Raw genomic sequence first — 10007 nt, 5'->3', positions numbered from 1 at the left:
ATCAATAACTTAACCACAATATCATCAATAACTTAACCACAATATCATCACTACAATAACATCACAACAATATCATCAATTACTTCACCACAATATCATCACTACAATAACATTACAGCAATATCATCAATAACTTAACCACAATATCATCAATAACTTAATCACAATATCATCACTACAATAACATCACAACAATATCATCAATAACTTCACCACAATATCATCACAACAATAACATTACAGCAATATCATCAATAACTTAACCACAATATCATCACTACAATAACATCACAACAATATCATCAATAACTTCACCACAATATCATCACTACAATAACATCACAACAATATCATCAATAACCTCACCACAATATCATCAATAACTTCACCACAATATCATCACAACAATAACATCGCAACAGTATCATCACAACAATATCACCATAATATTATAACAAAATCATCACCACAATATCGTCACATCATCACAACAATATAACCACAACAATAACATCACCACAATATCACCACATCATCACAACAATAACATCATCACAATATCTTCAAACTTTCATCACAATATCACCACAGTATCATCACAATATTACCACAATATCATCACAATATCACCACAATATCATCACAAATTTACCAGGAATTTAAAAGTAAAGAAAATAGCCAAAAATTTTACCATTTCTAATAAGAGAAAACGTTTCGGAGTCCAAAAAAGTTTTCGGAGTTTGTCTAAACAATATGCTGAGGTGGTTCCCGAACGTGACGGTAGGAATCGTGTTTATTGTTCTTTTCCTTACTTTGGCCCGCATCTGAGACGATGGCAAAGGAGTTGAAAGATCTATTCTCTAAATACCTCCCAAAAACTGTCACTTGAAGAGCACCACCATGAAGGAGGTGTGGCAGTGAATGGTTACAGTTCGCTGCACCACAACTGCAGTAGTGATGGTAATGCAAGCAACTGCTCGGTATTCAGCTGTCCTTCAGGAATTTTGAATAAAGCCTTCGTTGCAAATCTTGCAACGCTGACGGCTACAGGGTTATATAAAACTAATATTGCTTTGATTAAATATTAAGTATTTACCTTTACCGTATCATGGTCGACTCCAGCTGTGCATCTTGAAAATACAACAAAGATCAGCTAAATGTTAACCTGATGCTTGAAAATAACTTCTGACAAAAAACTATTTCTACTCTCCTCGTGCAAACCCTGAATTCGTAACTCATATAATAGTACAATTATATAACAATATAATATCTTATGTTATAAATATCATTATACTAATTGTGTTGCATGATTCTAAAAAATCTCTGGTTTGTCACTATGCCTCCGGCCTCGCATAAAACCTGCCGTGCACCACCAGGCCGTCGGTCGAAAGAGCCGTGCAACTGGCCGAGTCAGGTTAGGTTAGGTTGGGTTAGCACTCGGCTGGAGCGTTTGACCCGCGGGCGTTTGACCGAGGGCTGCTTCGACGCACTGCCTAGATACCACACTCAGGAAGATGCATATAAACGGGGAAAATTTCTCGTGGAAATCAATCTAATTATATTTTTTTCGCGCAGACGTTTGTGCAAATCACGGTCATCGATTCCGCGCCGCGCAGCACTCCAACACAGCCGTCCAACACAGTTCTGATTTAGACACAGTTTTCATCTGAATGGAATGGCAACATTGTCTGTAGATGATTTCAAGTAACGCTGAACCAGCATAGTGCAAGAGTGCGCTGCTGGCGCTGAGTAATGCAGTAATGTGCCTGCCAGATGTGCAAGAGTGCGCTGCTGGCGCTGAGTAATGCAGTAATGTGCTTGCCAGATGTGCAAGAGTGCGCTGCTGGCGCTGAGTCACCGAGTGAGCAGCGCGCCGCTGCAGGAACTACTGCAGTCGCGTCTCAGTCCCGCCGCCTCCCTCGACTACAAGAGCTTCTTGGCCGCCCTCGCCCCCCTCCTGGTACGCTTCCCTCCTCTCCTGCACACATCCCTCTTATGGCCTTACACAAGCCATAAGTGGGATGACAAGTTGACACAAGCAGGCCCTTGGCTGTCATTGAGGTGCTAGAAGATGTGAAGTAATAGTTTTACTATTGATGTGAATTTCAAGTAATAAACACGTGATGTATTCAAACTTACATATACTTATCTCGCATTTTTCGCCTTCATAAATCTCCTGTTAATGTTCTCTTAGTCCCATTTCCCCCCGTAACTGTGTGTGGTGTGGCGCAGGTCGCGTGGCTGGGGGAACATCTGAGCCTGACGCTGGCAGCGGCGAGCTCTTATTACCACAGCCGCCAGCCTGAGCTGCGGGCCGCTGCTGCGCATCTCACGGGTCAGTGTATTGTAGTTAAGTATTGCGTGAATTTTAGCCGTTTGAAGTGAATAAAAACTTTTAGTCACAAGCATATAAACTAAGAAAATATTAGTTGGCATGTACGCCTTGAGCTATCTGACTAAACTGAAGTGTTGCGGCCAACGGTTGGTGACAATACAATCACAACTGGAAGCATATTCTGTGCTGTTTTGCTCCTTTTTAAAGGAAAAAATCAGTATTAAAGTTAAGTTATTAAGTTCCTTTTCAATATTGAAAAAGAAATTCTATCCATACAGCCAAACAGGTAAATTTCTTCTACATTATTAAAGAAGTGTTCAGTCAAATCAAATTCTTTTGCTCAATTCACGAAAATTTATTCAACGTATCTTTTTGTTGTTGGGTTGGAGCAAAGAGAGCTTAACTCATAGCAAATATTATAAGGAATATTGCGTGCAGGTGAAGTGGTGAGGTGGGGAGGAGACGAGGGTGCCTCAGGCGTCGCGTCGGGACTCGTGATGCTCATGAAGGATCAGGAACCCGCCGTCCGCACCGCCGCCGCCACCGCCGCCCACCTCCTCTGTCAGCACTCTCACCTCCTGTAACTCCCGCCACCTGCCACTGCCACCTCTTGTGACTCCCGCCACCTGCCACTCCAACCTGATGTAACTCTCGCCACCTGCCTCTTCCATTTCCATCAACTCTCGCCACCTGCCACTGCCACCTCTTGTGACTCCCGCCACCTGCCACTGCCACCTCTTGTGACCCGCCACCTGCCACTCCCACCTGATGTAACTCTCGCCACCTGCCTCTTCCATTTCCAGCAACTCTCGCCACGTGCCACTTCCATTTCCAGCAACTCTCGCCACGTGCCACTCCCACCCCTCGCCACTCCCGCCACACGCCAGTCCTCTAGCTGCTGTCATCTTGTATCTCATTCAACGACATTAGCGTTTCATTTCGCCACTCCCTCCAGCCCTCCTATAGCTATTATGCTTTGTCGTCAAGAAGGAACAGAGTACATCCATGATTTATCTCCGTCAGTTGTAGGTATTCTTTTTCAGTTTACTATACTCTCTTCTATGGTATTCTTATGTCTTCATATTTGTATTTCCCAGAGAATGGAACGTGCTACACTATATCTAAGTCATGTACAGAGTACTCTTGTATTTTTAAGGTGCCAAGACAGTGATTAGGTGTGATTATGTGTTCGTTGCTGTGCACACACCCCCAGTTTATATTCTAGTGTATGCACTTCAATGTTGTAATTCATGTGTCTCCTTAACCCTCTACCGCCGTATGTCACTCTCTCGGAACATAATTTTCAACTTAAATTATAAAACTATTGAGTGTAGCAACCTGAGCACGTTTGTACGCAACATCGAACATTTTAAGGTTTGTAGTAAGTGGCGACAACCATCAGTGCAAGTCATTTTGCGTTCACTAGAACGTATCCTTTTTGGGGAGTAGGCTTGTGACAATATTACTCCGGTTACTCATGTCAGGCGGTAGAGGGTAGTTGTTAGCTCGATGCACGGTGACTACGAGAGCAATTCTTTTCATGCGTAGACTTAGCTGCACTTTTTCAGTGTAAGAATACTTACAAGTAAAAATATTGATTTGCTTCGATTTCTTCAGTCAGCTGTCATTTACAAGGAGACTTTATTATTACAAGGAGACTTTATTATTACAAGGAGACTTTATTAAAGGAGACTTGACCTCACTTGCTGAGGGTTCTCGCATATGGTTGACATTTCAAGGTAGGATTATTAAAGGTGTATGCACCATAAATATAATTTCATTTACAGTAGCTCACCAGGTCAGATTATAAAGACAAATTATACTAGTCACTAGTCGTTGGCGTGTTCATTCTTAGTTCTTGTTCTATTCTTCAACTGCTTAATTCTTCAGGGCTTCGGCTTCGTATTTGTGCGTTATTTAGGTTTATTTTAGTTCATTTTTTGCATTAATTTGTTGACTAGTCATGAGGAAAATGAACTTGAGCCTCTGATAAATTTGCCATTCCTCCTCCAGGTGTTGCTGTGTTCACCTCACCTTGCAACATAGGTTAATATTACCCATATTAAAGCCTTGTATTGTTTTCATAGTACCGTGAGATATCATAGTACTCATACTGAGATAATTTTATTTGAAGCAATTAGATTTCCCCTAAATTTCTATCAAATTATTGACATTTTCGTACATGGATTTAAAGTCGGAGAAATATTCTATTTCGCCCAATATTTTAGATGTATATTAGATGTGTTCATGCTCCTAACTGCTCGTGGGGATTTTTCCTTTTGTTATTTAAATTAAAAATTCCGACATATTCTCATCAGGAGATTTTATTCTAATGAATAAGATTTAGTTGCATCAGATTCTTATATTGCAAGAGCCTGAAAAAATGGTTTTGACCTCGCCAATGTGACCTATCGCGCTTCTAGCTACGGACGATGTAATGGCACGGTCTGATATCAGTCCATCAATGACCAGTGGCAGTGGTCTCCATCTTCTCAGCGTGTCATTACTTTAAGACGGGCAGTCATGTCTAGCTTACCTACCGAGTCGTATGAATGATATGAAGCAAGAAGTGTTCCTTAGGCTATGATTTCACGTCTTTCAGATATTTACAATGATTTTTGCTTGTAAATGAGTGTTAAAACTTTGCAACGATTGTGAACGTAATATTTAAGGAAGATCGGTGATGAGTATATATCAAATAAGCTTCCATCGAACTTCATTGTCCCTCAATGAACTTCTGGCACGCACGAAAATGCAGGGGAACCAAAACTCGAAACAAGTAATACTATTCATTAGAATTTTATTAGGAGATGTAGAGTTTAATAATTGAGTTTTTATTCCTTTACATATCTTCAGCGCAATATTTGTAGGCATCTTCTTCTATTGCAACTTGGCTACTAAGTTTTGCAAAGTATTGTTGTTCGAATCCATTAGATCTGTCGACGCCGTCCCAACGATAACCTGGCCTAAGATTGAACCTGTTGGCAGGGAAGGGCCCTTGATATGTAGGTTTTTGGGGATTTTTCCCATCTCTCTTACTACTAAGATACTCCAGCATAGTGTCTCCCTCTCGTGGTCTCGATTTGTACATGTCATTCAGGTCCTCATCTTTGGCAGATCGCGCAAAGCTTTTAGTCATTTCGTGTTGGATGTCGGCCAGCTTGTTCTGTCGCTCCTCCACTTGAGTAATGCCTTTGTTCCAGAGTTTGTGTCGCTCTTCAGCAGCACGCTGCAGGACTTCCTCCCTCTGTTTCCTAGCAATATCCTCAGCACTATCCTTCTTATGTTTGCCACGTTTTCTCGCTTGCAAATACTCTGCTGTTGTGAGCTTTTTCTCAGGGCGTTCGTTAGCTGCAACATTACTCATCCGAGGAGGAGATTCATCCGAATCTAACTTGCCTGTTCTACGTGGCGATTCTTCGAAATTTTTCTCTCTTCTCCTCGGAGGAGATTCATCTGAATCATATCTTTTTTGCTTTGAAGACTCATCAGAATCTAGGTTGTTTCTCCTCGGAGGAGATTCATCTGAATCATGTCTTTTCTTCTTTGAAGACTTATCAGAATCTAGGTCGTTTCTTCTCGGAGGAGATTCATCTGAATCAAGTCGTTTAGCTCCATGCAATGCAAAATCTTTTCTTTGAACTCCAGAAGACATGCGGGCTCTCGGAGGAGACTCGTCAGAATCGTACCTTCTACTCAATTTAGTTACAGAAGATGGTGCTTCGTCTTCATCTGAATCGTACCTCATAACTTTAGCATCTCTGACCGGATCTTGTGCAACATGTGCTCGATTATTTGAGGCGCCATCTATATCAGACGAGGCATTTTTCCATTTATGTTCAAGTTTTTTGTGTTCTTCTCTGAATTTTGTTTTGGCATAGTCATAGGTGACCTCGGCGACTGTAGGCGCGTCGTCGTCATCGGCGTAACCAAAGGCAATATTCTTGATGTTCCCTGCATCCTCGTCAACAATTTGAAACCTGAAAAAATACATAAATTATTCAATTTAATGAGCAAGAGAAATACTGAACACTAATGTATCTATGCTTTTTAAGAGATCAAACTCACAAAGTGTTATTTTTTATTTCTATTGTATTCATGCTTAGGTGCTCACTTTCAACAGAGATGCATTAGGATACCTAATTTATGAAAATCATGCATCAAATTTCAGCAATTGGTGGAAAGAAATTTAACTTGAAATGTACTTTGAGAAAAGAGCACGTTTTTAATTGATAGGTGGTGATATGAGATAATGAAATAAATATTCAAGTCTTAGGTACCGTGACTTCGTAACCGTAGTTGAAATTTATTAAAAACATGAGCAGATTTGAGTTTCAGTCATGATGGAAGATGTTAGTCTGCATTAAAAGCTCTTAATCAATATTACAAAAAAAATGAATAAATAAAACCTAGGATTTTTAAAATTGCTCAACCTACCTATGTTTTGAAAGAACCTATGGCAGAATATATTGGGGTTTTCAAATTCTTGTCTCGCATCACCACCAGGGAGGTGCCTTGTATTATTAAGTTGTATAGCTTGACATGGATAATTCATTCAATATGAGATGCATGTTTTCAATTATCCCATCTTCCCTAATCCCACAATTTATAATCCTGTATGACCTAATTCCACCATCCATAAACCCATCATGCATAATTCAGTTTCGCAGATTTGGTATTTGTGTAGGAATTTGTTTTGATTGGAGAAGATTATCAAATAATTTTGAATAACAAAATTATTGCTTAAGTTTCATCATGGAATGCTGAACAAAATTTTGTTGCCATCATAAGGAAAGCAGACATTCCAGACACATACAGATTATAGATCCCAAAGTTTCCCCAAAACTGAATTCAATGCTGAGCAATGTCTCAACCCTCATCTTGTTGCATGGCAAGTCCTCTCACCAAATATAGGCACAAGCTGGCTTAAGAACAAAATGGTAACCAAGTGAAATGACAGAGAATTTCAATCTGTTAAGTCTTGCTCCATTGTTGTCATGTTGGTTCCATTGAAGGTGGAGAAAATTCTCCCAAATCCATGCTAGAATAGAGTGTTTTAAGTTTTCTCAGTCCAGGAAATGCTGTAGGGAGTAATGTTAAAGCTAACATATTGGACTTGAATGAATTTTAGATGGTAACTTTAGCATCTTTTTGGCATTTTTGTGATACATTTTACAACACTTCTCTTTAACTTCACTTCTTGTTGTTTGTTTGTTTGTTTGTTTGTCTGCTACAAATCTTGTAATCAAAATTTAACACACTTCTACTTATCCTATCGATCTGAAATTTTGCACACTTGTGTACAGTTGGAGACAATGCATGAATCAAATGTCAAAATAAATGACTTTAAAAATTAAAAAAATAATTTTGTCAGCTACAAATCTTATAACTGATATTTGACACACTTTTACCTGTCTAATTGATCTAAAATTTTGCACACTTGTGTGAAGTCAGAGGCAATGCATGAATCAATTAATGGAATAAATAATTTTGAAAATAAAATTATATATTAAAAAATTAATATAGTATTAAAAAAATTGAAAAATTAATTTTTTTAATATTCAAAAATTAAATGAGAAATTCATTGTACATGTAAGATTGCACACACTGGATTCTTTGGGTGTTGTCTTTAGAAAGTAATTTTTAAACGTATATTATTTAACTTTCAGTCATGTCTACAGCAGTACAGCAAGTACCTAGTTAAAAAGATCAGGTGTTGAAAAAGATTGTTCTGCACAAATTGGGACTGTTCATTATTGACCCTGCACAAACTGCATCACCCTACACACTACATTTGCTCCAGAAAGCTCATTTTGCACAAAAAAATTCCCCAAAAACCTTGCATCTTACAAGGCATGGAAATATCTATTCATCTGGCCATACTAGAATCCCAATATGGAATACCCAGCAGAATTTCACAAAAATTGCATGTGTAACAATCTTTTTGCAAGACATAATATATATGAATTGGATAACAGCAAAAGCAGACCAACATCAATATGCCACATAAGTTGCCACTCAGCAGAACCTGCACATATCTTGCTGCTGATCAATAAAAATCATATACACAACACTGCCAAGTAGTCATATAAACAATATAATATTTGATACCGTAACTACATAATGACTAAAAAGCTGCTTCGATCATTCTAGAAAGATCAAAGATGTGATTCAGTTCTACCCCTAAAAAGTAAAATAGATCAAAAAGATCATTTCTACTAAAAGCCAGTCACTCAAGTGTTGCTGGCATGGTTATTGGCTGGTTTGGAATTTTGTACTTGTTTCTGAAATTTTGTGGCTATGAGTCTGACAGGAGAAATATTCAATACATTTGGAAACTTTTGGTAGAAACATATGCATTGATCAACAGTAACAGTATTGTTTACCCGAAAATCCCTAAGTGGTAAACACCACCTTGGCCTGTTGGCCATTATTGGAGGCAATAAGTGCCCTTTTTAGCCATCCATTATGATCCATATACTGTTATTGTTAGTAGGCTAATTGTAACATAAAAAATAACACCTCAAAAAATACAAAAAAGCTGAAAAAATCAAATAAATCAAAAAAATCATGAAAAAATAAAAAAAAATCATTGATTTTTTATTTTTTTGATTTTTTTAAAAAAATAAAAAAAATCGCCAACCCTGGTAACAGTAAAACTTCTAGTGGGACAAGTGTGGGAAAAATATACCATTAGGGCCCCGACTAGAGCTTTCCCGTCATTTCCTGAACCACGAGATTTCTGCCAAATTATCTCTTATCTAATTATCTGAATTACCTCCTATCTAATTGTTGACAAAAGTGCACAATTGGGCTGTGAGTTTACAAATGTATAAAAAATTTCTCGCATTGAAGCCAGGAGATTTCAGAAATGAGTAGAAAAATTCCAATCCTGAATAAGTGGCAACTTGCAGTTCTGAAAATGTGAGGAAAGCTCTAGTGAGGAAAGCTCTCTCTACCTCTACAGATAAGACTTTTTTCTACGCTAGATTATCAGCATTGACAGTCAGTAAAGTTGGTAGCTACATAATGAGTTTAAGTCATTTAACTTGCAGTCTGTACCACCATAATCATGAGTAGAATTTGATAGTGCAATTGCTGAATTGGAATGGAATCCCACACATTTATGAAATTTAGTAGCTCCAACGTCACAAATTTTCAATATCTTTGAAATTTTGCGGCCCAATATTACACTTTAGTTAACAAATAGAAGGTGAATCATCTAGTGGGAATCTCAGTATCTCACAATTCCAAAATTGGCAGGAATGCTCTAGTTGCAGCCTAGCCAGTCCTAAGGGTAGGTACCTAGATCAGCTAGATATTTTCCAATTTAAACAATTATTGTGTCAAATACTAGGAATGTCATTTACTTAGGTCTTGAACATTCAACATAGTAAGATAGTTAATAGTATACTTTTTAAAACATTAAAATTGTTAATAGGTTACTATACCTATTGGTGATAGGAGTATTATCTTTCCTCTTCTTCTTCTTTTTCTTCTTCTGTGAGGCATCACCACCTGATAAATACTTTTTAAGATACTCTTTCTGATTGATAGCAGTCATCTTTCCTGAGGCTGAAACATAACAAAAGAAATAAGGTCAAGGAGTAAAATGTTGTGATCAAAGTTACTAGCCTAATATAAATAGTGATATATATATATATATATATAT

The 10007-nt window shown here is 38.2% G+C and overlaps 2 protein-coding genes across 2 annotated transcripts in view; one reads left to right on the top strand and one right to left on the bottom strand.

Annotated features, from left to right (window-relative positions):
• Positions 1 to 3632, top strand: part of LOC108666249 — a 20604-nt gene extending 16972 nt beyond the window's left edge. The window contains exons 17-19 of the mRNA XM_018153085.2: positions 1826 to 1960; positions 2233 to 2335; positions 2774 to 3632. Coding sequence (XP_018008574.2) covers positions 1826 to 1960; positions 2233 to 2335; positions 2774 to 2919 — 384 coding nt within the window. The 3' untranslated portion in view covers positions 2920 to 3632. The remainder of the gene's footprint in view (positions 1 to 1825; positions 1961 to 2232; positions 2336 to 2773) is intronic.
• Positions 3633 to 5109: 1477 nt separating this feature from the next.
• LOC108666250 (BUD13 homolog) lies at positions 5110 to 9943 on the bottom strand. Its single transcript, XM_018153086.2, has 2 exons — positions 9787 to 9943; positions 5110 to 6315 (listed from the first exon to the last, which is right to left on the bottom strand). The coding sequence occupies exons 1-2, from the start codon at positions 9897 to 9899 to the stop codon at positions 5178 to 5180; spliced, it is 1251 nt and encodes a 416-aa protein (XP_018008575.1). The 5' UTR covers positions 9900 to 9943; the 3' UTR covers positions 5110 to 5177.
• Between the last annotated feature and the right edge of the window lie 64 nt (positions 9944 to 10007).

This window comes from Hyalella azteca, unplaced genomic scaffold, assembly GCF_000764305.2.
Source record: "Hyalella azteca isolate HAZT.00-mixed unplaced genomic scaffold, Hazt_2.0.2 contig8261, whole genome shotgun sequence".
NCBI lineage: Eukaryota > Metazoa > Arthropoda > Malacostraca > Amphipoda > Hyalellidae > Hyalella > Hyalella azteca.
This window is presented reverse-complemented; position numbering and strand designations above follow the sequence as displayed.